This window comes from Natator depressus, chromosome 1 (genome assembly GCF_965152275.1).
Source record: "Natator depressus isolate rNatDep1 chromosome 1, rNatDep2.hap1, whole genome shotgun sequence".
In the NCBI taxonomy this organism is placed as follows: domain Eukaryota; kingdom Metazoa; phylum Chordata; order Testudines; family Cheloniidae; genus Natator; species Natator depressus.
Genome location: NC_134234.1, coordinates 28,195,666 through 28,223,288, shown reverse-complemented (window position 1 = coordinate 28,223,288; position 27,623 = coordinate 28,195,666). Strand labels below are relative to the sequence as shown.

Below are 27,623 nucleotides of genomic sequence, written 5' to 3'. Positions count from 1 at the left end.
AATGAGCCCAGACAAAGGAGGTTAAAACACTTGTCAATTGTTTTATAATCTTGCTGTGGGGATTGGTATCACTTTACAGTAAAATTGCCAGAAAGAGGGCCAAAAATACCAGCATTAATACACTTTACCCTCAAACACATTTCACTGTTCACACGTGGCAAATGCATCTTGTATTGTGGAGTTGTGCTGGCCAAGATACGTGCAGGTTTCCTTTCAGCTCAGAGATGGATGTTACAGTAATATCAGGTGACTAAGAAATACAACGTTAAGTAACAACTGAGCAGAACAGTGAGCCCAACACTTTAGATGGGCAGCCCTACATTTTCAGAAGTGACTAGTGATTTGGAGCGGCCAACTGGAGAGACCAAAAAAGGCTCAGATTTTGACAGGGCAGGTGCTCAGCATTTTGTGAAAACCAGGCCCCTCTAAGGTGTCTCAAGTTGGACACCCAAAACCTATTTGCTTTTGAAAATTCAGGCCACAGGACAAATGTCAAGGAAAGACAATAAAATATAGCAGCAGTAATATATACAGGAAATTCACTAACGTCCGCATTGTAGGTATCTCTTCTTGATTCTCCCTCTCTTCCACTTCTTACCACCTCCTTTTCTCTCTTCTTTTATCCATTTTATTGCTTCTCCTTCATTTCTATTTAATTTTCTTATTTGAATCTTTCCTTCCCCTGAAAAGCAGCATCTCCCTCTCCTTCTTTGCCTCTCTCCTATTTGCCCCGTTCTGTTATCTACCCTGCTTGTTCTCCCTAGGTTGCCTCTGTCCCCTTATTCCTCCTCTTCTGCTCTTTCCTACTTTGGCCTCCCTTGTCTCTCTGTTCCTTCTTGCTTCTCCCCTATATTGCATGGTCTCCGGATGGTCCTCCTCTCTCTCCTTCCCCTCGTCCCACTCTTTCCCATGCATTTTCCCTGTCTCTCTACCCCCAGGATATTTGCCTCTCCCCTCACACCTCTGGTTTCCATTCTTTTGCCCCTTCCCTTTTTTTCCTGGGGATCCCCTTATTCCTCCATTAAATTTCTCAGGCTCCTTGCCTATGCCCCTTATTTTTCAACCTTGCCCCATTACCCTAGTCTGTGTCCAGTTCCCCTCTTCTCTACCCTAGGATCTCACCAGCTTCTCTTTCCCCCAACTTAAGCATTCCTCCAGTCGCTTTCAGATGAGAGGGAGTGTACAGCTGGTGCTGTCATTGCTGTATGTATGTGTGAAGGGGGATGTGTTGGTGACCATGAGAGCTGAAGCCAGATCACATAGTATTAGGATAACTAACTATCAGCTGTGGGTGTGATTTTTTACTGAACTAGCTATACCAGTATAACCTATAGTGTGGACACAGTTATACCAGTATAAAGGTGTCTTATATCACTATTGCTTATTCCCCAGCCCCTTCCCATATGGGAAAAAGCTCTACTGGGATAAGCACTTTATATGTCTCTAACTGCATCCACACTAGGGGAAATGTGCCACTTTAACTATACTGCTACAATTTTTCTATGTAGACAAGACCTTAGTACAAGATCATTTGCCCAATATGTTAATTTGACGTAAAAAAACATCAATAAACCTGAGTGGCTGATCTTTACCTGCCAATGCCTGCAAATAGACAGGTTTGGCAATCAAGCCTTTACACATTCAACACCTTCTAGCTACAGCGCTCTGTAGTTAGAGCTGATCAGGTGCCAATACAGATGGCTTTATTATTTTATTGTACAAAATATAATACACAGTCTATATCGTGGTACTTTGAGTTTGCTGGAACAAAATAATCATAGGCTTGGTAACACATGGAGGTGCCTGCCCTGACCCATGTCCTCCAGAAAGGGAGAAGTTGCTTTTCATTGGAGCTATCCTAGAGGGAAAAAATATATGGAAACAACAGAAATTAGTACAGATTTTACTTGGCAGGGGATATTTTTAAACAGCCTTTGCCTCAGAATTCTAGCACATTTTATATTTGTAAGGAAGCAGGACAAGACAAAGCAAGCACTGTGTGTTGAAATCCACTGTGGAGCAGTGCACACAGCACAGCATGCGACCTTTGAGGGAAGGAGAGTAACGGTGGGGGTTGGGGAAAAATAAGGTGTAGATACTGTGTATATCTGTTTGTAAGCCAACAATTTATGGGCCCCCCAAAAATGAGTTCTTATGGGATCGATAATAGGTTAATCATAGAATCACATGCCCGGGCAGGAGGAGAGAGCTGCTACAGAAGAGCTGAAGCAAGTCCTGCCTGGAGTGCCCACTCCCCAGCCTGGTGAAGAGGAGCCCCACTCAACCACACAGTATGCAGAGAGTATGAACTCTGCATGATCCCCCTGGCCCTAGCAGCACTGCCCTGACGGAGCTTATAAACTCTGTATGCCCCTGAGCTTGGCAGCTTTCTCCCCACCACAAAGTCTACAAATTCCTCAGGAAGAGAGCTGCTGGGCATAGTGAGCATGCTATGCTGATAGCTGGGAGAGGACAGGCCCATCGGACTGAAGAGGCCCCTTGGGGATTGTAAGGGAAAAGAGAAACCTCCCCAAGCTGCCCACTACCCTCCCAACATACAAAGAAGGAAATGACCGAGATCTCACCCCAACCTCGTATCTCTCCAATGGGAGATGTGCAGAGGAACGGGGTCACTGCATTCCAAGACCTGCAGAAAACTCTGAATCCCATGAAGAGAGGAAAGCAAGTGTGACTCAGGAGCCACATAGAGCTATTGAGATCCACCCACCAACATGAATAAAAAGTAAGTATTCTACATCTTCAAGCAAAGTCCTTAGCACATGAGCTTAAGGTGACTCAACAAAGCAGCACTAAGCAGCTTTCCCATGTAGGGTCTGCAACCCAGTGCCCTGCTATTTGCTGAAGGAAAAGAAGGGGTTGGTTGATCTGTTAAAAAATGCCAAGATGCTATGGTGATGGGGGCCATATTGGTACCTAGGTAAATAGAATAAAACCAAGCAAGGTACAATTGCTATCTGTTTAATAGGTTTGTAGTGTATTATAAAACAGTGTCATCCTAATATTGCAAAATGAGGTGTTACAGTTGAAATCTACTGATTACTGTCTCTTACTTCTTATTCCTCCGTGCCTGGAATAGTACTTGGGCTGTGAAAGTAAAGTGTTTCTGTTCTGTGATGTTGGCTTCAAGCCTCCCACGGAGAAATTTCTTTTCAAACTCCATATTCCTTCCAGAGCCACTGTTAACAATGTATTAGAACAATACCATTAAAATGGATTATTCTAGCTTGGTTTGTTTTACTTTTCACCTAGGCTGCTGTAAAAGAATTAATATAAACCACTTTTAAAACAAATATCTTTAGTCAACGTAATGAACAGAAACGAGATAATTTACTAGAAACAGACGAACACTACACAAAAGATATAGCACACAATTTACTTAACATACTTTAATTTTCTAACATTTTGGATCAACAGTTATTGAATTAAAGGTTTTCATTAACTCCTTCCCCAAACAACACCAAGAGAAGCTCTACAAACTCATCCTCCAAGAACCCACACAAGGGACCTTCTACCAGCCATGGCACTCTTACTAAGGAATATAGGGACTCATAGAAACCATCCTCAAACCACTCACCATACCAAGGCCCAGCTTCCTCCAGGACATAACCAACTTCCACCACAAATGCTGCAACGTTAATAACCTACCTCAGTACACCATCCTTGCCGCCATGGATGTCACTTCCCTATATGTCAACATCCCTCACAATGACAGCATAGCTGTTTGCCTCACATATTTACAAGACAATAGACAACTCTGGGCTATCCACTCCAAACACATCACTAAACTCATCCATTTCATCCTCATCCATAACAATTTTTACATTCAACAACAAACACGTTGCCCATAACATGGGAACAGCCAGAGGTACGAGGATGGCTCCCCAATATGCCAACCTCTTCTTGGGCCACCTTGAAGAAGAATTTCTGGGCAAATGCACCACAAACCAATAATATACCTGAGATACACTGATGATATTTTCATCCTCTGAAGAGATGACTTAAACTCCCTCATAGATTTCCGTCACAACTTCAACAGCTATCACCAGTCCATTAAACTCTCTCTAGAACACTCCCATACCAGCATCAGCTTCCTAGACACCATGATCAGCTTCAACAATGGAACCCTACAGATAACTATACACAAGAAACTCACAGATCACCACACCTACCTTCATAGATCCAGTAACCACCCCAAACACACCAAGAAATCTGTTATCTACAGCCAGACACTCAGATACCACAGAATATGCTCTGAGGAGAAAGTCCAGGATATACTCCTTAAAATACTCAAAACTACCTTCACCAACCAAGGACACTCCACCAGAGAAGTAGATTACATCAGGGAATGGGTCCCCCAAATGCCCCAAGAGAATCTGCTTCAATACAAAAATAAAATCCCTTCTGACCACATACTACTAGTTGTCACCTACCACCCCACACTGGAATCCACACGGGGTATAATAAGGCTAAGATTTTGTCATGGGTTTTTTAGTAAAAGTCACAGACAGGACGCAGGCAATAAACAATAAATCATGGAAGTCCGAGCCCCGCAACCTGGCGCCAACAGCCTGAGCCCTGCTGTGCAGGGCTGAAGTTATGGAGGTCATGCAAAATCACGGAATCTGTGACCTCCATGACCAACTCATAGTCTTAGTGTATCATCAAACTATCAACCCATACTTGATGGGGATCCTATCGTGAAAGACACACCAATTCAGACCCTGCCAGAACAACAGATGCAAAACCTGCAGACATATCTCCACTACTATAATGATCAACACCCCCTACAAAACACCTTTCAAGATCCATGGTCCTACACATGCCTATCACAACATGTGGTGTCAGAGGTGCTGGGAAAAATTGTATAGTGGGGGTACTGAGAGCCATTGAACCAAACAGTAAATGATGGAAACCACTTCAAGCCAAGGGGTGCAGCAGCACCCTCAGTTCCAGCACCTATGTGCGGCATCCCTCATCCAGTGCACTAAATTCCAAAATAGCAACTGTGTGTGTGAAACCAGACAATCATTATGCTCTGGAATGAATTTACACAGGAAAACGTTAAAAGACAACAACAAACCTTTTGTTAGAACACAAAAACGCCCTGTGGGTGAACTCTATATCTGACCTATCAGCCCTCATCCTCAAAAGAAACCTGCACAACACTTTCAAAAGACGAGGCTGGGAGCTTAAATTCATTACTCAACTAGACACCAAAAATCATGGATTGAACAGAGATGCTGGATTTATGGCTTATTACAACAATCTGTAGCCCACTAACCCCCTCTTTTTGTCCTATGACTGCAGAGATTGTTAACGGGCCACTCTAGCTTGAATGGTCCCTTATACTATGTGCTAACTACCTATGCTAAACACTCTATTCCACCTGGCATTTTGCTGTGACTCTGGGAGTTCCTTTCCCAGTCCTGAAGAAGAGTTCTGTGTGGCTTGATAGCTTGTCTCTCAGGACAAGCCTACACTTAAAACACTGCATCAGCGCATCTTTGCTGATGCAGTTGCGCCACTGTAGCACTTTAATGAAGACGCTCTACGCCGACAGGACAGAGCTCTCCTGTCAGCATAGTTAATCCACCTCCCTGAGAGGCGGTAGTTATGTCCGCAGGAGAAGCTCTCCCACCGACATAGTGCTGTCTGCATGGAGGATAAAAATCAGTATAACTACGTCACTCAGGGGAGTGGATTTTTCATACCCCATAGCGATACAGCTATACCGATATAGGTATGTAGCGCAGACCAGACCTCACCAACAGAAGTTGGTTCAATATAAGATATTACCTCACCCACCTTGTCTCCCTACCAATGGTACCTTTCAATTCCAAGTGTGCTGGTGATTTATGTTACAATAGAAACAGTGCCTTTCTATATCTCCTCCCATCTAAGGATAAAGTCTTTTTATCAAAGATGATTGCCCACGCAGCCCCCTGAAAAATCAAGAGCTTCTACAGGAACTAGCAGGATGAGTGCGTGCAGACAGGAACAAGGTTTTTAAACAGACATTAACTCAGGTGCAAGCATATTTTAAAATAACAGAAAATTCAACTCTCCGTAAGCTTGGAGAGATTTTTGAAAAAGGAATAACTCATGTGGAAAGAGTTTTATTAATAGGAATTCAGACTGATTTTACCCTAGTACTGTGACGATATTAACGAGCATGTTGTAATGATTAAAGAAAAAGCCTTTTGTGATACTATGTATGAGGAGCAGGACACTATTACAATTAACTGTATAAGCCTATTAAAAACTAAGGATCCAGTCCCTTGGTATACGGTGCATTCTCAACCCACAGTGCAGTCAGTGGTAGTTGAGAACTCTCAGTACTTTCCTGGATCAGACCCTCTAATGGTCTTGTGCGGTTTTAAATGCATTTTACTAGCCCCTGCCTGTTACATAATCAGACAGATATCTCATTAATATGTTCATTCAAACAACCATTTACATAAGGGAAGCGAATGTGTGCATTCTATTACAGAATGGGTGGATGGACCTGGTAGATATGCTGTAAAAGCAGACTTCCTGGATGAACTAAGTAAATATGGTAGATTCATCAAATAATTTTAAAACTAATGTTCACCCCAAAAATAACACATTGGTTTTAATATTTGTGCAAATATTTGATTAAAATGTATTGAAGGTACAATCTTGCACCTGCAGGGAGATGTGCTGAATGACCTACATGGCCTTTTCCATCTCTACCATCAATAATTTTATGCTACCTAACATTTCACAGCTAGACAGCAATATTGCTAGATAACAGTGTGGTGCTCACAGTCAGCTGGAAAACATTCAAAATCTCACTAACGTTTAAAAGGCAGGTAAAGGAGGCGTTGAAAGGGATTAAGTAAAAATGTGGAAGAACAATAAAGAGGTTTATATTTATTATGTGGTGACTCAAAGTCCTGTAGGTGCAGATTCATTCACCTTACTATAAACTACTCTTGCATTCACTGGGAGTTTGGCCAAATCTGCGATTGCCCATTGAGCAGGAAAAAACAGCCTGAGAGAACAGATTGCAAAAAGGAACTGTTTAAGCTTCATTTACCAATAATCCTTCACATCAGCTACCAGTCAGAGCTGCTGGGTTTAGCTGTAGGAATACATAGTCATGAAACAACTGTAATATAAAGGTTAAACAATAATTAAATAAGCAAACAAAAAATATGCTGAGATGCCTTTCAGTGTAGTCAATGGAGATTTCAAAAGCAATTTAATAATGAAAAGCCAGTTAGTGACATCAGCTAAAAAATGTTCCAAGAATGTTTCAGTGGGATCTGCCAAACACCCTCCTTCCTTATTCCCAATCTGGTATATTACTATGGATCTTCTTAAACTGCAATGTGATCCTCTCATGCCTTGAGGGCAAAATCTTGCCCTCCTAGCCCACCCGAAACTCACACTGACTTCAATGGAATATTGAGTATGTATGCAAGGAATGCAAGATTGGATCTTGAGTCTGCAAGTTAGTGGTCTCACTCTCTTTGTCCAAAGACCATTGCAATGTTGCATAATAAGGACTTGGTAGGAGTCAGGAACTCTTACCCCAAAGCCTCCATTCAGGGTGGAGGATGTATGTTTGTTTTTCACAGAAAGGGAATTTAAGGTATATTGGGAACACACAAGATTAATGTTTAGCAACCAAACTGTATGGTAGGAGAGTTGAAAACATAGCCTCCCATGTTTTCACTGGAAAAAAGGTTGTGTTTTTACACTGCGATAGCCATCTGAGTAAAATCCTAGTGGAGACAAAGCACTGTAGTTTTAACTCAATATAGCTAGTTCTCAAGGGGGAGTATTGACCCTGAGTAGCTATATTGGTATAGCTATAGGTAAAACTACCTATGTCATGTCTCCATTAGGATTTTACATTGAGATAGCTTTCGCAATGTAAAAAAACACACCTTTTTTGCAGTGACGATAAAACCTGAGTTACAGTGAATCTAGAGGGGTGTAATTTACATATTCAAGGGGTGGGAAGATGGAGGATACTTCTTAGACTTACCTCTGAATTTAGCTTTTGGTCACATACAAGCTTGGCACAATAATTTTGATGGATAATATCAATATTTGTTTTTAAGCATGTTTTTATTTTTATTGATTTGAATTTTCACAGCTGCAGGAAATCCTGGGCCAGATCACATAATAATTATTTAATGACAGTAAACATTGAGATTCAAAAAGCTAAAGCTTTATAGAAGGGCTGTCAATTAATTGCAGTTAACTCAAGTAATTAACACAAAACAAATTAACTAGATTAAAAAAATAGTTGTGATTAATTGCAGTTTTAATAGCACTGTTAAATTAGTATTCTATTATTGTTTATTATAAATATTTTGGATGCTTTTCTACATTTTCAAATATATTGATTTCAATTACAACACAGAATACAAAGTGTACAGTGCTCACTTTATATTATATCGATTACAAATATTTGCTCTGTAAAAAGATAAACAAAAGAAATAGAATTTTTTCAATTCACCTCATACAAGTATTATAGTGCAATCTCTTTATCGTGAAAGAGCAACTTACAAATGTAGACTTTTCTGTTACAAAGCTGTGCTCAAAAACAAAACAATGTAAAACTTGAGAGCCTACAAGTCCACTCAGTCCTACTATTTGTTCAACCAATTGCTAAGACAAACAAGTTTGTTTACATTTATGGGAGATAATGCTGCCCACTTCTTATTTATAGTATCACCTGAAAGTGAGAACAGTGATGCTTGTTAAAAAAAAATAATGCAGTCATAAATATAAAGGGAAGGGTAACCACCTTTCTGTATACAGTGCTATAAAATCCCTCCTGGCCAGAGGCAAAACCCATTCACCTGTAAAGGGTTAAGAAGCTAAGGTAACCTAGTTGGCACCTGACCCAAAATGACCAATGAGAGGATAAAATTCTTTCAAATCTGGAGCGGGGGGAACAAAGGGTCTTCTATCTGTGTGATGCTTTTACCGGGAACAGATCAGGAATGCAGACTTACAACTCCTGTTAATGACAGGTTTCAGAGTAACAGCCGTGTTAGTCTGTATTCGCAAAAAGAAAAGGAGTACTTGTGGCACCTTAGAGACTAAACAATTTATCTGAGCATAAGCTTTCGTGAGCTACAGCTCACTTCATCAGGTGCTTCCGATGCTTCGTGGTTTTACCCACATTCTGCCATATATTTCATGTTATGGAAGCCTCAGATGACGGCCCAACATATGTTGTTCAATTTAAGAACACTTTCACTGCAGATTTGACAAAATACAAAGAAGGTACCAATGTGAGATTTCTAAAGATAGCTACAGCACCCAACCCCATGTTTAAGAAGCTGAAATGCCTTCCAAAATCTGAGAGGGATGAGGTGTGGAACATGTTGTCGGAAGTCTTAAAAGAGCAATACCCCGAAACTACAGTATCCAAACCACCAACAAAGAAAATCAACTGTCTGTTGGTGGCATGGTAGCCTGCAGGGGGCGGGCATTGGGGCTGTCTGCTTGTTTGTTTCAGGGAAGCCTGGCTGTTTAAAAATAGCCATAGCTTCGCGAACCAGCTGAGCGGCGGCGAACCAGCTGAGCAGCGGGGGACAGCAGAGCAGCACACAGCAGGAGTTTGCCTGGGATTGGTGAGTATCCGAGTGCTTGTTTGCTGAGTAAGTATCCGAGTGTGTGGGTGTGTTTGCTGGGAGGGCAGCGTGAGAGCCTGAGCGAGTGCCTGATTGGCTGGTAGCCTGCAGGGGGCGGGCATTGGGGCTGTCTGCTTGTTTGTTTCAGGGAAGCCTGGCTGTTTAAAAATAGCCAGAGCTTCGGGAACCAGCTGAGTGGCGGCGAACCAGCTGAGCAGCGGGGGACAGCAGAGCAGCACACAGCAGGAGTTTGCCTGGGAGTTCGCCTGGAGTGAGCCCAGTGAGGCTTACATCTTGCCAACTCCTCTGAGGAACCTCATAGTAGGAAGGTGATATGGAAGGGGGGGTTTCAGCTGTTGTGACCTGCACTGGATGTGCCATGTTTGTCTTTCTTCCACAGGATAGAAGCGACTTTGTCTGTACAAAGTGCAAGCTGGTCTCCATATTGGAAGAGAAGATTGAAGGTCTGGAGCAACAGATAACGACCCTGCGTTGCATACGAGAAACTGAGGATTTCCTGGACAAAAGTCAGGATATGCTTCTACGGGCACAAAGCTCTAAAGATTTAGAGCAGGTTGCACAGCGGAGCCAAGAGGCCAGTGAAGAAGCTTGGCAACATGTGACCTCCAGAAGAAGAAGGGGGAATGTCCGGGCTTCAGCAACACGGACACAGGTAACTAACCACTTTCATGTTCTCTCCACAGGTACTAATGCGGAGAGTGGACCAGATGATACGTCTGAGGGAAGGGAGCAGAAGGAGACTCTGCTGGTTGGAAGGCATGAGATGCACTGTCCTGAGATGGGGGGTTCCACGACCACCACTCCCAAGAGAAGGAGGCGGGTGGTGGTGGTCGGGGACTCTCTCCTCCGGGGGACTGAGTCATCTATCTGCCGCCCTGACCGGGAAAACCGAGAAGTCTGCTGCTTGCCAGGGGCTAAGATTCGCGATGTGACGGAGAGACTGCCGAGACTCATCAAGCCCTCGGATCGCTACCCCTTCCTGCTTCTCCACGTGGGCACCAATGATACTGCCAAGAATGACCTTGAGCGGATCACTGCGGACTACGTGGCTCTGGGAAGAAGGATAAAGGAGTTTGAGGCGCAAGTGGTGTTCTCGTCCATCCTCCCCGTGGAAGGAAAAGGCCAGGGCAGGGACCGTTGAATCGTGGAAGTCAACGAATGGCTACACAGGTGGTGTCGGAGAGAAGGCTTTGGATTCTTTGACCATGGGATGGTGTTCTGTGAAGGAGGAGTGCTGGGCAGAGACGGGCTCCATCTTACGAAGAGAGGGAAGAGCATCTTTGCGAGCAGGCTGGCTAACCTAGTAAGGAGGGCTTTAAACTAGGTTCACCGGGGGAAGGAGACCAAAGCCCTGAGGTAAGTGGGAAAACGGGATACCGAGAGGAAGCACAGGCAGGAACGTCTGTGAGGGGAGGGCTCCTGCCTCATACTGAGAATGAGGGGCGATCAGCAGGTTATCTCAAGTGCTTATATACGAATGCACAAAGCCTTGGAAACAAGCAGGGAGAACTGGAGGTCCTGGTGATGTCAGGGAATTATGACGTGATTGGAATAACAGAGACTTGGTGGGATAACTCACATGACTGGAGTACTATCATGGATGGTTATAAACTGTTCAGGAAGGACAGGCAGGGCAGAAAAGGTGGGGGAATAGCACTGTATGTAAGGGAGCAGTATGACTGCTCAGAGCTCCGGTACGAAACTGCAGAAAAACCTGAGTGTCTCTGGATTAAGTTTAGAAGTGTGAGTAACAAGAGTGATGTAGTGGTGGGAGTCTGCTATAGACCACCGGACCAGGGGGATGAGGTGGATGAGGCTTTCTTCCGGCAACTCGCAGAAGCTACTAGATCGCACGCCCTGGTTCTCATGGGTGATTTTAATTTTCCTGATATTTGCTGGGAGAGCAATACAGCGGGGCATAGACAATCCAGGAAGTTTTTGGAAAGCGTAGGGGACAATTTCCTGGTGTAAGTGCTAGACGAGCCAACTGGGGGGGAGCTTTTCTTGACCTGCTGCTCACAAACAGGGAAGAATTAGTGGGGGAAGCAAAAGTGGATGGGAATCTGGGAGGCAGTGACCATGAGATGGTCAAGTTCAGGATCCTGACACAGGGAAGAAAGGTAAGCAGCAGGATACAACCCTGGACTTCAGGAAAGCAGACTTCAACTCCCTCAGGGAGCGGATGGGTAGGATCCCCTGGGGGACTAACATGAAGGGGAAAGGAGTCCAGGAGAGCTGGCTGTATTTCAAGGAATCCCTGTTGAGGTTACAGGGACAAACCATCCCGATGAGTCGAAAGAATAGTAAATATGGCAGGCGACCAGCTTGGCTTAATGGTGAAATCCTAGCGGATATTAAACATAAAAAAGAAGCTTACAAGAAGTGGAAGGTTGGACATATGACCAGGGAAGAGTATAAAAATATTGCTCGGGCATGTAGGAATGAAATCAGGAGGGCCAAATCGCACCTGGAGCTGCAGCTAGCAAGAGATGTCAAGAGTAACAAGAAGGGTTTCTTCAGGTATATTGGCAACAAGAAGAAAGCCAAGGAAAGTGTGGGCCCCTTACTGAATGAGGGAGGCAACCTAGTGACAGAGGATGTGGAAAAAGCTAATGTGCTCAATGCTTTTTTTGCCTCTGTCTTCACTAACAAGGACAGCTCCCAGACTGCTGCGCTGGGCATCGCAACATGGGGAGTAGATGGCTAGCCCTCTGTGGAGAAAGAGGTGGTTAGGGACTATTTAGAAAAGCTGGACGTGCACAAGTCCATGGGGCTGGATGAGTTGCATCCGAGAGTGCTAAAGGAATTGGCGGATGTGATTGCAGAGCCATTGGCCATTATCTTTGAAAACTCGTGGTGAACGGGGGAAGTCCCAGATGACTGGAAAAAGGCTAATGTAGTGCCAATCTTTAAAAAAGGGAACAAGGAGGATCCTGGGAACTACAGGCCGGTCAGCCTCACCTCAGTCCCCGGAAAAATCATGGAGCAGGTCCTCAAGGAATCAATCCTGAAGCACTTACACGAGAGGAAAGTGATCAGGAACAGTCAGCATGGATTCACCAAGGGAAGGTCATGCCTGACTAATCTAATCGCCTTCTATGATGAGATTACTGATTCTGTGGATGAAGGGAAAGCAGTGGATGTATTGTTTCTTGACTTTAGCAAAGCTTTTGACACGGTCTCCCACAGTATTCTTGTCAGCAAGTTAAAGAAGTATGGGCTGGATGAATGTACTATAAGGTGGGTAGAAAGTTGGCTAGATTGTCGGGCTCAACGGGTAGTGATCAATGGCTCCATGTCTAGTTGGCAGCCGGTGTCAAGTGGAGTGCCCCAGGGGTCGGTCCTGGGGCCGGTTTTGTTCAATATCTTCATAAATGATCTGGAGGATGGTGTGGATTGCACTCTCAGCAAATTTGCGGATGATACTAAACTGGGAGGAGTGGTAGATACGCTGGAGGGCAGAGATAGGATACAGAGGGACCTAGACAAATTGGAGGATTGGGCCAAAAGAAACCTGATGAGGTTCAATAAGGATAAGTGCAGGGTCCTGCACTTAGGACGGAAGAACCCAATGCACAGCTACAGACTAGGGAGCGAATGGCTAGGCAGCAGTTCTGCGGAAAAGGACCTAGGGGTTACAGTGGACGAGAAGCTGGATATGAGTCAGCAGTGTGCCCTTGTTGCCAAGAAGGCCAATGGCATTTTGGGATGTATAAGTAGGGGCATAGCGAGCAGATCGAGGGACGTGATCGTTCCCCTCTATTCGACATTGGTGAGGCCTCATCTGGAGTACTGTGTCCAGTTTTGGGCCCCACACTACAAGAAGGATGTGGATAAATTGGAGAGAGTCCAGCGAAGGGCAACAAAAATGATTAGGGGTCTGGAACACATGACTTATGAGGAGAGGCTGAGGGAACTGGGATTGTTTAGTCTGCGGAAGAGAAGAATGAGGGGGGATTTGATAGCTGCTTTCAACTACCTGAGAGGTGGTTCCAGAGAGGATGGTTCTAGACTATTCTCAGTGGTAGAAGAGGACAGGACAAGGAGTAATGGTCTCAAGTTGCAGTGGGGGAGGTTTAGGTTGGATATTAGGAAAAACTTTTTCACTAGGAGGGTGGTGAAACACTGGAATGCGTTACCTAGGGAGGTGGTAGAATCTCCTTCCTTGGAAGTTTTTAAGGTCAGGCTTGACAAAGCCTTGGCTGGGATGATTTGATTGGGGATTGGTCCTGCTTTGAGCAGGGGGTTGGACTAGATGACCTCCTGAGGTCCCTTCCAACCCTGATATTCTATGATTCTATCTGAGTCAGATACCGAAAATGAAGGTGCGTCGGTTCGCACTGCTTTGGATCGTACCAAGTAGAACACACCTGTTCTCACTTTCAGGTAACATTGTAAATAAGAACCAGACAGCATCTTTAGAAATCTCCCCCAAGATTATTTTTTTAATGAGCATCATCAGCATGGAAGCATGTCCTCTGGAATGGTGGTCGAAGCACGAAGGGGCATACGAATGTTTAGGCATATCTGGCACGTAAATACCTCGCAACACCGGCTACTACAATGCCATGCAAATGACTGTTCTCACTTTCAGGTGGCATTATAAATAAGAAGCGGGCAGCATTAATCTTCTACAAATATAAACAAACTCGTTTGTCTTAGCTATCGGATGAATAAGTAGCGGACCGAGTGGATTTGTAGGCTCTAAAGTTTTACATTGTTTTGGTTTTGAATGCAGTTATGTAAAACAAAAATAAATAAATAATTCCACATTTGTAAGTTACACTTCCACAATAAAGAGATTGCACTATAGTACTTGTATGAAGTGAACTGAAAAATACTATTTTTTATCTTTTTTACAGTGCAAATGTCTGTAATAGAAATAATAAAATGAGCACTGTACACTTTGTATTCTGTGTTGTAATTGAAAACAATATTATTTGAAAAGAAAGAAAAACATCCAAATACAATTAAATTGGTATTCTATTATTGTTTAACAGTGCAATTAAAACTGTAATTAATTGTAACTATTTTTTCATCTTGTGATTAATTGCAATTTTTTAAAATCGTTTGACAGCCCTATTTTATAGGTGTTAAAAAACAAATTGTCAACATCATATATCAAAATATTCAACGTAAATATTCTTAAATCAAACTCTTATCTATTACCATTATCTTACTTTGCCTATAGGTAAATTTTGCTTATTATTAATGGAATTATTTTTATCAGTTTCTGTATGTACAGTGCAATCAACATTTATGGATAAAAATCTAATCCTTTAAAACCAAGTCCTATATCAAAAGGAAAAGTACAGTATAACAGTAGCATAAGTGAAACCTATCCAGAAAATGATTGTTACGGAAGCACCCTCTTTATGTGATACACAATCACTAGCAGCGCTAAAACAGGATGCTACAGAAGAAACAGTAGCCTTGTTTGTGCAGGACAATTTTAGTCTCAAATGATGGGATTTGGGAAACTCTGTTAATAGATTCAGGGAGACACAAATCAAGGCTGGAGAGATCTTAAACAATAAAATAGCCACAAGGATATGTTTTGAACATGTGACTTAAAAATAGACGGATCATATGTTCTTAAAATGATTTTAACTAGGTATAGACCGGAGCATATTAATTGAAGAAAATGATACTCAAGGTATGTTTTGAGACCTGCCATAGGATTTATTTAAACACACTCTGGGTCTTATCCAGAAAGTACCATCGGGGCCATGCAAGCCCTAAAAAGTTGCTGCAGATCCTGGTTCTCTAGCAGTCTGATTTGCTCAATGGAAAGACTGAAATGTCCTGGAAACCGATACACTGAAAATAACATTCATATCCCACGTGGCAAGTTGCAGAGCTGACTGGGAAGCAGAGATCTCTTTGCCTCTTGTAGTCTAGGTGTCATATTTTAAAACACTCTTCTGCCCCTTGTAATTACACTTCAAATGGGAATTGAAGAGTAGCATAAACCTCTTGCATGACCACAAGCAAATCAGACAAGTTCCTAAATCCACAGTCTGAGTAGCTGCAATTTAATTTCATAAAATATGGAGTTAGAAATATGCTGAACTCAGTGTTTAAGAAACAAAGAGAAAGAGCTATTTTCTCTGTGCAATGGTGTCAAGAAGGTAACATAGGTATATTTGCCATGAGAAAATTTGAGAAATATCAGGTTACTGAATCACATGGTCTTTTCCGGGTTCTATGTTGCATAATGTCAAGCTGATGAATTGCATGGACTTCTATGTACTCTGTATGTTCCCCAAGTTTTAGAATGATGGAACAAATAACGGGCCATAAGGATTTCTCCAAGTTCTGTACATTCCCATAAGGATGATAATCAACATCATGGCTTTGCTTTAATGAACTGACCTGGTTTTCAGCATACTCTCTCATCAGCATTTTAGATTCCATTTCCCAAACAAACACTTCTTATTTTCTGACTATAGAGATTACCTGCAGCTGGATGTTTAATTTGGCATCCATCTCTCCGAAAATAAAGCTCTTCTTCAAGTACTTCCTTAACTCTCTTAGGTGGCTCAACATATACAAATTTCTTCCCTGTTTGCAAAACATATTGCAAAAAATTGGTTACTTTAAAGCCCCAAACTGTTAATGTACATCTTGTTTTATCCTATTCTATTAATGTTTTTAATACACCTTCCCACTTCTCATCATTTAGAGATATCCAGAGGTATGCAGTCAGGTCCAGATATTCCAAGCGTGGGTGGCACCATGGCTCCCAATATTATGGCCAAAGGGGAACTGTTTGCAAACCTTTGCAGGGTTCAGAAAGTGCAAGACTGTGCTTGGATTCACTGAACCACCGTGACATGGCACTGCAACTTTTGAGACTATGGTACAGTACATCTAGACTACAAACAGCAGCCTGTGGCAGTGAGTCTTGGAGTCCGAGGTCTACAGACTCGGGCTCATGGGGCTCATGCTACAGCGCTAAAAACAGCTATGTAGACATTGCAGCTTGTGCTAGAGCCCCTACCCCCATCCGCTCCCCAGGGTCTCTGTGAGCTGCAGTTATCTTTAGCACTGTATTGTGAGCTCAACGAGCCAGAGTCTGTAGACCTGGGCTCTGAGACTTGCTGTCATGGGCCGCCATTTGCAGCATACATGCACCATGACCCCGTGATGTTGTTCCAGCACATGGAGAACCCAGGGGAATGGCAGTGAAGGGTAAACGGGCAGGTCACACCCCTGCCCAAGGAAAAGACAGTGTCCTCGGCAGGGTGGGGATGTCTGAGACTCCCTGGTGAAGGCTACTGCTCACTATAGGGTGGGGATGGGGTAGGAAAAGACCCCCAGGAGGAAGAGTGAAGGGGCAGGAGAGACTACACAGGAATAGTGAGGTGCCCCTACAGGGAGATATGGGAAGACACCCTCAAGGAAAGGCACTGCAGGGAAGGATGAGCTGGGAAGGGGGGAGACCACTAGAGCAGTAGTCTCCAAAGTGGGGTGCACACACCCCAGGGGGTGAGCCAGAGGATCCCAGGGGGTGCGCAGCAGGAGGAGCGCTGCCGGACGGCACTTCGCCATTTTTTTTCTTCGGTAGCAGCTCTGCACGACTGCAGCAGGCCTTCCTCTCTGGCAGCATGCCCGCGACAGGTCTTCCCCTCTCCCATCTTCGGCGGCACGCCTGCGGCAAGTCTTCCCCTCTGTGGTAAGTCTTCCCCTCTCCTTTCTTCGGCAGCACCGTGGGGGTGCACGATCCAAAAACTTTGGAGACCACTGCACTAGGGCAGTGGTCTTCAATCTTTTTTCATGTGCAGACCTCTAAAACATTTCAAATGGAGGTGTGGAGCCCTTTGAAAATCTATTGTCTGTATATATAGCTGAACAGATTCAGTCAGTTTTCAGTCGAAGTCTTTCATGGAACCCTTAAATAGTCTGTGGACCATCAGGGGTTCATGGACCAAAGGTTGAAAACGACTATACTAGGGAAAGGAAGGTGATGGGTTGTTTGGGACCCCATGGGGAGGCAATCTCACCCACATTGAAGGGCTGGAAAAGATGGGGTGAGACACCCCGCCCCCCCGAAAGGGGCTGGAGTGACACCACCAGGGCCAAGGCTGTGCCCACTACTGGGGAATGGATGGGGAGATGGGACCCCAGAGCAGGACAGTCCCACTTGAAGGGGGATGGATAGTGAGATGGGATTCCAGGGCAGAACAGTGCCCTTTGCAGGGGGAATGAATGGGACATGTGACCACAGGGGTGGGGCAGGGCAGCAGCCCTGCTGGGGGATGGCTGGGGAGATGAGACCCGAGGGCAGGGCAGTGGATGGGAGCCGGGACCCGAGGACAGGGCAGTGCCCCTGCAGGGGGGCGGACGGCAGCCAAGACACACCAGGGCAGGGCTGTGCCCCTGCAGGGGGGCGGACGGCAGCCAAGACACGCCAGGGCAGGGCAGTGCCCCTGCAGGGGGGCGGACGGGAGCCAAGACACGCCAGGGCAGGGCAGTGCCCCTGCAGGGGGGCGGACGGGAGCCAAGACACGCCAGGGCACGGCTGTGCCCCTGCAGGGGGATGGACGGAAGCCAAGACACCCCAGGGCAGGGCAATGCCCCTGCAGGGGGATGGACGGGAGCCGGCCGGGACGCCCCAGGGCAGGGGTGGCGGGGCCACGGGACCCCAAGGCCGGGGGCGGCCCCACCACTCACAGGGCTGGCCGCAGTGGCCGCTCCCCGCCGGCTCCGCACAGACGCTGTTTCCCGCATCCCCGACCGCCGGCTCCTGCTGGGGCTCCGCGGCCGCCTCCCTCATGCCGCCGCCGCCCCGGCTCTGCCGGCCGCGCCCCGCCCGTTGCCATAGGAGCTCAGGGGCGGGGGAGGGAGGAGCGGCAGCCCGGGGGACAGCAGCGCGGCCGGGCCTGGGGGCGAGAGCTCGGCCGCCGCGGGGCTCTGGGCAGAGGCGCGGGGAGAGGGGCCGAGCAGCCCGGGACTGGGCCGCAGGGCACCCCCCGGGGGAGCGGAAGAGGGCGGCGAAGGCTCAGGGCGTTCCTGGCCCTGCGCGGGCGCCGCTCTCCCCTCGCTGGCTGTTAGGGCGGCTCGATACGCCGCCCGGCTCCGGCGGTAGCTCGCACGTTTCGTCCCAGGGTCACTCAAAGCGGGGCTGCTGCAAGCGTCACCTGTCCGCCCCAGGCCCTGCCTGAGGTAGGGGAGCAGCGCCCAGGCGGGGAAGGGAGGCCAAGAGCGTGGCTCAGGGTCACCCAGTGGTAAACCGAGTGAGTTCTGAAGCCTGCTCCCCTGCTTCGCTCGGCCCTTGGCCGCCTGAAATAGCGACTGAGGCAGCAGAAGCTATGGGAAACTCCAGCTGCATCCTCTTCCTTTGGCTGTTTAGACCAGTGGTTCTCAAACTTTTGTACTGGTGACCCCTTTCACATAGCAAGCCTCTGAGTGTGTCCCCTCCCCCAAATTAAAAACACGCTTTTATATATCTAATACCATTATAAATGCTGGAGGCAAAGTGGGGTTTGGGGTAGAGGCTGACAGCTGGCAACTCCCCTTGTAATAACTGAGGGTTAGGGGTCACGACCCCCCATTTGAGAACCCCCATTTAAGACTGCACATGGTTCAGGGCAGGGATTGGGTCTTCCCCTGCCTTTCGAAAGTCCCTAGCACATTTGAGGCTCTATCACAAGCTAAAGAAATAATATTTTGGGTAAAATCAATTAATTAAATAAACACACACCTTTTCCTTTGTTGTCCCACCTTTTGGGTCTTCCACACGTTTTATAGGCCAGGTAAATGTAGTTGGGTAAACTGCCTTTTTTACCAGATTGCACTGTTTGTCCTATTGCTAGAATTGGTTCTAGCTCAAGGCTAGGAACATCCAGTTTCTGTGGCTTATGGCAAACTATGTAATAATTCTTTGCAACCTTGTAAACCGCCTGTGGCCACTATAATTAAAAGTGGGGGTGGGTTTTTAACTGTTATTGTATCTGAAAGGTTTGTGCAAGTCAGTATATTGGACATGGAGTATGCACATTGCACTAATTAACCTTTCCTTTGCCACATTTCTACATGGTGCCAGTGTTAGGCCTTTTAGAAGCAGAGCTATTTAAAGGAGAGGACCTAGAGAAAATACATCACAGTAACAAAGAAAAATGCTGCTAGATACGTTGGCTGTTGTAGATTTATAGTGTAGGAAGAATGTCTGATTTTAATAATAATTAAGTTTGCAAACTGTATAAGATTAAATATCTTGAAATGTATTCCATTCATAAAAATAAAGCACAGAGCTTTGCCTCTTCTTGTTTAGCTGATGTTTTATTTTTTCTAGATTTGAGGAAAAAAAAAGTTGGTATTTATTGCAGGACATAGAGAACGCCACTAGATGGAGGTAGGGTTGCAAAGATTGATGATCTGATGCTGGTCTGGTAGAAAATTGTGAGTTTTACCAGTCACAACAATTGGAGCAGCCTTAAGTAGACCCAGACTTTGAATTTTGAAGAAGCTGAAATTAAAGCTTGTTTTATGGATACAGTACCTAGTTGTATGGATGTAGAGTTTGTAATTGGTAAGGAGTCATATATAGGTTTCAGAGTAACAGCCGTGTTAGTCTGTATTTGCAAAAAGAAAAGGAGTACTTGTGGCACCTTAGAGACTAACCAATTTATTTGAGCATGAGCTTTCGTGAGCTACAGCTCACTTCATCGGATGCATACTGTGGAAACTGCAGAAGACATTATATACACAGAGACCATGAAACAATACCTCCTCCCACCCCACTCTCCTGCTGGTAATAGCTTATCTAAAGTGATCATCAAGTTGGGCCATTTCCAGCACAAATTTTGGATTTGGATTTGTGCTGGAAATGGCCCAACTTGATGATCACTTTAGATAAACTATTACCAGCAGGAGAGTGGGGTGGGAGGAGGTATTGTTTCATGGTCTCTGTGTATATAATGTCTTCTGCAGTTTCCACAGTATGCATCCGATGAAGTGAGCTGTAGCTCACGAAAGCTCATGCTCAAATAAATTGGTTAGTCTCTAAGGTGCCACAAGTACTCCTTTTCTTTTTGAGTCATATATAGGGAATGATGATTTTGAAAACCCAGGCTTGTCTATGCTTGTCATTTTTAGTTGTGTTTTAACATGTTACCCTGTGCTAACACATTTGTAAATTCTAGTGTAAACCCTAGCCTAGGCTTTGAGTTAAGCTTGATTAGCAGCATATGTCTGTGTCCTGGAACAAATGTTCATTCAGCATCTAGCATTTACAATCATATTAATAAAAGTGTTAAAACACCACTAAAAATGAAAATATAGACAAGACCCATGTTACTATTATGTTTGCATGTCTGTGTGATACTGGTGTAGTTTGGACTCAAGGGCTTCATTCACTTTCTGCAGACAGGCTACAAACAGAATTTACAAACGATGGGATGATTAAAAACCAGGATTGTACTTTGAAATTTCACTTTTCAGTTGCAGTTCTGTACATTATAATAGAAGTGCTGAGTAATACTACTTATGTAATACTTTTCATCTCAAACTACTTTACAAAGGAAGGCAAGTCTCCAAAGTACAGAGAGGTGAAGCGTCTACACAGAAAGCCACTAGCAAAACTGGGAACAAAATTAAGGTCTCCTGACTTCCAGTCAACTGCACTATCCAATGGGGCACCTTCTGGGCTGATGGCATTGCTGAAAATATACCATTATCTTCACCACCACCATTGATTTGAACGCAGCTCCCTGACCAAAGCCGTTGTTTTTCACAACAGAAACATGCTGTACAATTCCTTGAAAAGTCATAAATGTACACAGATAGCAATGATTTTTGCTTCAAATATAACGTACTTTAACACCTGCTGTTGATAAATCAAAGTGATACACACCCTTCTTTTCACACTCCAGGAAAAATAACTCAGGTTTGAAAAAGTATACTATTGTAGCTAGTTAATAATCCAGATATGTTCATTTTTCAAAGTGAATTGCAACATTGACAAGTTCTATATGTGCATTTTTCCCAACGTAAGTACTGGGGACAGGAGGTGCAACTCTACTTCAGTCATGAAACTTTTGCTTGCTTTCAGAAGGGCTGAATCTATTGTTGAAAGAGAGCAGGTTTACTAAGACTGCCTGACTGGGGGAGAAGATTTGAATACTCTCTCAGGAGAGTGCTTTAACCACTGAGATACAGAATGTTGTGAGGTGGAACTCCCTTAGTCTTTCTTGTTGAAGCTCTTCTGGTGTATATTTATTTAAAGAATCATTGGTCCAGAGAGAGAAAGACTCTGTAGCCTGGTGGTTAGAAGACCCAGGGTCCAGTCCCTCTCCTCCAATGACCCTCCTGCATCCCAGGTGCATGCTCTAACCACTGAACTAACCTCCTGCGCTGGTCATTTTGTGTAGAGTGAGACAGGCACCTTACTCATTCTCACAATAAATGAGTTAGGCACCTAAGCCACCTGACTGCAGGAGATGGGTTCCTAATTGTGGGCCTTGTGTCCCTGCAGCCCAAAGTTATGTGCTTATTTCTGTGAGGAGGTGGGGCTTAGGACACACCCCTCTCATCCGTGTCTCCCATTGGCTAGCTTACCTGGCTCCCCAGCCAGTACACTGACTTTTTGTGGATCACATGCTAGGGAGCCTGTCTCTTCCCAGTCACTATTTAGGTACCTAACTTAGGCTTTGTGGCTCGCCGTGTTGTTCCTGTGATTTTCTAGGCACCTAAAAGGCAAAGCTGAGCACTGCAATTCCCTTTGTGGATCTGGGCCTGAGCTGTTTGGAGAGGAAGGTGTTGGCAAAAGGAGAAAATGCTGGAGTCAAAGACTATCCAGCATTGCCAATGCTTGTGATTTCATTATGAGTCTCATCATGTTCGGTGTATGTCTTAAAGCTCTAGCTCCTGGGCTCATGTGAATACATGAGAATCTACTTTAAACTAAAAGCTGAAAGTAAGTGTCTAGCTCTCATGGTTGCAGAGAAAAGCTTGCCAATGCCACTCAAGTGCACCCCAAAAGGTTCAAAAGCCAGAAGATAAACAGTGAGAACTCAAGAGGCATTATTTTTAAAATCACATGATTTTTAATCCAATCTCATGTTTTTTTGTGCCTGCCTCATGATATTTGAGTGCTCCGAATATTGATATTTGACAATACTGGTCACTTGTCAGTTAAAAAGGGGATCAAATATAGAAGTAAACTCAGGGAGCTGTCCAAAAGTTAGAGAGACTATCTGAGAAAAAACACAAAATGAAATGTATGGAACTACAATGGTGTCCTGACTCCTGTGTTAGAATGAACTGTACAAGACTTCAGCATGGATCAGATGCAGAAGGGACTTTAGTAGTGTATTGCAAAATGTTCCAACCAAGTCAGACACAACAGTGTTTTGTTTATCGTGACATGCTTCAACTTGCAGACAAGTGTGTATTTGGATGCATTTAACCATTATTCCTTAACTAATTTTGAAGGAGAGTGTAAACAGTACCCTTAATGACAGTCATCTCCATATGAAAGTATCAATAAAACTAAACTGGAAGTGCTTTTAACACTACAGGAATAATGCTCTTGGTCTATGAACAGACAATTTCATTGATTATTAATATCATTAGATTATTATTATAACAAAGATCCATAACATAAGCAATATTTAGTGTTAAGTATTTTATTTCAAAATAAGGTAACTATATATTTTGAGTGTCCCCTGTATAAGTTAGTTATATTCAGTCGGCATTTTCATGCAGTTTTTAAGACGTTAAAACAAGTGTTTCAAAGTTTAAAACAAACAGTAACTACCAATTTGTGCATAACCTGCTAGCTTACTTAACGGTTAATGTTCCAGTTCTCTCCTTGACTTGAGATTAGTGTTTTGGACTTTAATTACAGTAGATCCTCGCTAATTTGCACTGATTAAGCAGAGACCCACTGCAAATTACTAAATTTACCAAAGTTTTATTCTGCAGAACACCTCAAGTCCCATTGTATATAAGTGATAATATGTCTGAGTAAGTATATGGTCATTTATTTTGCAAAAATAATGAAATCTTAATCATGAGACCTCCCCTTCTACAACATCGCCCATTAAATCTTTTCTGAGAAGTGGGGAGAAACCATTAGTTTTAGGTGCAAGTATAAAGAATGCCGTGTTACAAAGAGTAAGTAAGTGAAATTCACATTCAAAAGTTTAAATAATGAGAATTTTTAAGAATCTGGCACAGAATTTGTGCAATTTTCTACAATTTCAAACAGGTAGTGATATATGTCAGTTCTTCTAGCAATATCAAATGCAGTTTCATCCAAGTTATTTTTTAGGTTTGGTTTCAGGTAACGATTCATCAGCAGCAATTCAAGTGTTTCTTTACTCCCTCTGTTTCCTGCAGCAAGATGCAATGGTGTCAGCAATCCATTTGTCTGAGCGTTGATATCTGCACCATGCTGAAGTAAAAACGAAGCCACCTTTGTATTGTTCCACTTACATGCACTATGTAGAGGCGTCCAGCCATCCACTGTCACTGCATGGACATCTGCACCTTGGGCAATCAATTCATGCACAACATTTAAGTGTCCACTGTAGGCAGCTCGATGGAGGGGAGTGTACTGATCTTCGTCTTGGACATTAACCGGAGCTAGCTTTTGAGAAAGGAGCTTGTGCACTGTACTAAGCTATGTAAGAAAGACAGACAGCTTAATATAACCCTCACCGTATGAGATGCACTGCTTTTATTTCTACAATCTAGAGCCAGCCTGGCATGTAGTCAAAGGAAGTTTATAATATTGGTCTCAGGAAGAAGCTTGTACACAATTTTAAAATACCACCAGTTATTTTACTGTTGCCATTTCTTTTGGAGACCAGACATGAACACACTGGTGCATGCATACACACACACAAACTCTGTACTTTTAGACAGCAGTTTATGCAACAAGTGTAATTAAATAAGGTCAATTTATAGTCTGTTGATTTTAGTGCATATAGGATAAAGTACCACTTAACGGGAATGTTTCTGTCACAAGTAACTATCTTCCCCTTCAGTCAAAACACAGTTCATCTTCTGTATATACATATAACATAGTTTTGATGGGGGGTGGGGGGAAACCATGTTTGAGACAAGAATTTTTTGGTTTGTTTTAATCTTATGGATAAACAGGAACTGTCCCACTGGATCAGACCAGTAGTCTACTTAGTACAGAATCCTGTTTCTGGCCCCAGTTCAGGAAAGCATGTGCTTAAAGGTATTTGCTTCAGTCTCACTGACTTCAAGCAACCCCGTTTCCAATTATGGAATAACTTGCCCCATAACTTGCATTATGGAATAACATGCCTCCCTTCAGGTAGTGCTTAGTTTATGCCCTAAAGCACAAGATGTTAGATTCCTTATTTTAAAGAGTTATCCTCTACAGAGAGCTCTTGATGGTCTTATCTATATAGCTGGATTCAAATCAATCTTTCATTGAATCCTACTAAACTCTTGGCCACAATCATAACCTGTAGAACTCTGCCACACGATAACTATATGCTTCTTATAAACTTCAGTATACAAAGTTACTTCTGGCTATATTTAACCAACTTTGCAGTTGGTAGAATACTGTTTGTTAATTCACACACACAATGACAAAATCCCTCAAAAAAATTATTCTCCAATTTATTGGAAGTAGTTAACCAGCTTCAGTTGACACAGGGCGAACAGATCATTTGCAAGAGATGGACCTCATATCACCATTCAAAATTAATGTAGTTTGTTTTAATATGACATGCATTAAAGCAATACGTTAAGATTAAGAGCGTACCTGCTGGGCTCATAATTTGTATTAAAATATCCAGAATGCTCTTTCAGTTAACAATATTTTCAGATTAGTGTTAGTATTTGAGCTCTTGGTACAAATCAAGGCCTTGATCCTGCAAGCTGAGCTGCATGGAGAGACACCTGAAGTTATTTGGAGCCTTGCTGACTTGAAAGGAAGGCCACCCCTGTGAATTAACTTGCAGGACCTGGCCACAAATTTTCTATGTCCAATTAGCTGGGCTCCCAGTATGCTTTGCAAAAGTATAACAATTATGGCTAGATTTTTGTTTTTTAAGCATAATCTGCGTAGATACCAATTTAAGGTAAAACAGTAAAAAAAAAAAATATAGTGGATAAACCTCCTTCTTACCCGATTTTTTTCAGCTGCCCAAAGCAGCAGTTTTTCTGGATTGTTCTCCATTTTTTTTTCTTGCATTTGGTACCACTCCTCACTTTTTTCCTCCTCTTCATCTTCCTCATCAGACTCTCCTGACCAAAGACTCTGAGTTCCTATAGGAATTAGATGTCTGTGTGTTTCCAACAATTCAAGTTGGTTAAAGTTCTCAGTAAATTCCAGTAACTCCTCTCTGTCATCTTCTCTATTGTCAGCACTTTTCTCATTTGATTTTCTGCTTTCATTCATTTTTAGTTAGCATCTGTAAATGTCAAACGTACAGAGTTAAATATTTTTCTTCTTGCGCTGTCTTGCCTCTTTTCTGAGTCATTCATCATTACCTCCTGCCAAATACACAGACATAAATCATCAACAAAAGCTAAAACAAGGGGTGTGCTAACAGCAGCAACACTGTGAAAATTTTCAAGAATCAATTTTAAGAATTCCAGTTTTATGTACGTTTACTAAACTGGCTATGTAAACAGAAACCGAGTTAGCTGCAGTTAACATATTTGCTATCAACCCCCCACAGAAATAGAGTGCTTGTACGCAGTAATTATGACATCTGCAAAAGTATATGGAGCAGCACTGAATGTGCATTCTGCATAATGTGTTTGGAATACCCTATAGCAGCCAAATGGTTAACAGTGTTTAGAAATTTTATGTCTATTTTCAACATTAATTTTTGCTTCCGTTTTACTTTTGAATTGTAACAATAATGACTTCTGTATACATTTCATCCAAAAGCCTGGGATAGCTTCAGGGTGCAGATGAGGTGAGAAAGAAGGAGAACACTGGGCATTTCCTCTGTAAAGCACCACTGCTAGGAGAGAAACCCATGACTGGGGCAGAAAGGCAATCCTGTACTCAGCTAGACAGGATTTTTCTCTGTCAGTGAAACTGTAGGAACTGTCTGAGCATGCAATCCTCAAACGCATGCTCTCAATTTAATCCATCCTACCCCCACCCAAGAATGAGTTTATCCATCTTTAAAATTCAAAGAGAAAGGATGGAAGCCACGATCAGCCTCCTGCCCACTGTTGCCAGCTTCCTTTTGTCCATTTCCTCTGCCTATTCCCTGAGCCCACCTGTCCCTTCTGGCTCCTGCTCCCAGGATGCAGCTGGTGCACAGCAGACAAGCTAGTTAGCATTGTACTCAGCAGGGTAACTGGTCTAATACCACTTACCCAAACAACTTACTCTTGTTCCTCATCCCAGCTTTTTCTAAGGATGCAAAACACGTCTCAGATGACTGGCAACCGGAGCTGGACTCTAGCCAGGTCTGAGATTCACAATACTCCTCATGGCATTCACATTGCCATGAGATCTGTAATGACCTAGAGTAGCCAAGAGCTCAGGTTCACGTACCACCCCACAGCCAAGACCTCCAGACTCCCCCTAGCAGTCTCCCGGGGCAGCAGGTGCAATACTGATGCCAGGGAACGAGTGCCACTTACTCCACCACCTGCGCCACTGAGTTCTGGTAGCACTGGGCGCTCCTGCTAAGGAAGGCACCCAGCCAGGCACCGGCACCGATCCACCCGGGCACTGCTGAGCTTCCGAGCTGTGACTGGGTCCCGCCCTGAGCGGCTCCAGGGACAAAAAATACCTGCCCAGCCTCACGTTCTCCACGGGCGGAGCCGGCTGGCGACAATAGCACCCACCTCACTCACACTCCCGCTCCGTATGAGACCACACAAATGGAATCCAGCATACCACTTCCGGTCCGCAGCTGCTCCCGGAAGTGGCCGTGGCGCTGCCTGTGATTGGTTCCAGTCTGACCAATTGCGTCCCTTGCCTTGCCCCGGTCTCGAGGAGGC

The 27,623-nt window shown here is 44.0% G+C and overlaps 2 protein-coding genes across 10 annotated transcripts; both read right to left on the bottom strand.

Moving 5' to 3' along the window:
- Window positions 1–57: 57 nt before the first annotated feature.
- On the bottom strand, window positions 58–18,500 carry C1H11orf97 (chromosome 1 C11orf97 homolog). Of its 3 annotated transcripts, XM_074956828.1 has the most exons (5): window positions 18,339–18,461; window positions 17,146–17,453; window positions 16,122–16,226; window positions 3,072–3,197; window positions 58–1,858 (listed from the first exon to the last, which is right to left on the bottom strand). In XM_074956828.1, the coding sequence occupies exons 2-5, from the start codon at window positions 17,300–17,302 to the stop codon at window positions 1,854–1,856; spliced, it is 393 nt and encodes a 130-aa protein (XP_074812929.1). In that variant the 5' UTR covers window positions 17,303–17,453; window positions 18,339–18,461; the 3' UTR covers window positions 58–1,853. The 3 variants fall into 3 exon arrangements, with proteins under 3 accessions (XP_074812929.1, XP_074812942.1, XP_074812935.1); XM_074956841.1 differs by lacking the exon at window positions 17,146–17,453 and having other exon boundaries at window positions 18,339–18,500; XM_074956834.1 differs by lacking the exon at window positions 18,339–18,461 and having other exon boundaries at window positions 17,146–17,634.
- Window positions 18,501–23,227: 4,727 nt separating this feature from the next.
- Window positions 23,228–27,616, bottom strand: ANKRD49 (ankyrin repeat domain 49). Of its 7 annotated transcripts, none has more exons than XM_074956815.1 (3): window positions 27,520–27,616; window positions 25,780–26,065; window positions 23,228–24,291 (listed from the first exon to the last, which is right to left on the bottom strand). In XM_074956815.1, exons 2-3 carry the CDS (start codon window positions 26,050–26,052, stop codon window positions 23,830–23,832), a joined length of 735 nt encoding a protein of 244 aa, XP_074812916.1. In that variant the 5' UTR covers window positions 26,053–26,065; window positions 27,520–27,616; the 3' UTR covers window positions 23,228–23,829. The 7 variants fall into 7 exon arrangements, with proteins under 7 accessions (XP_074812916.1, XP_074812903.1, XP_074812895.1 ...); XM_074956802.1 differs by having other exon boundaries at window positions 25,780–26,147; window positions 27,468–27,603; XM_074956794.1 differs by having other exon boundaries at window positions 27,413–27,566.
- Between the last annotated feature and the right edge of the window lie 7 nt (window positions 27,617–27,623).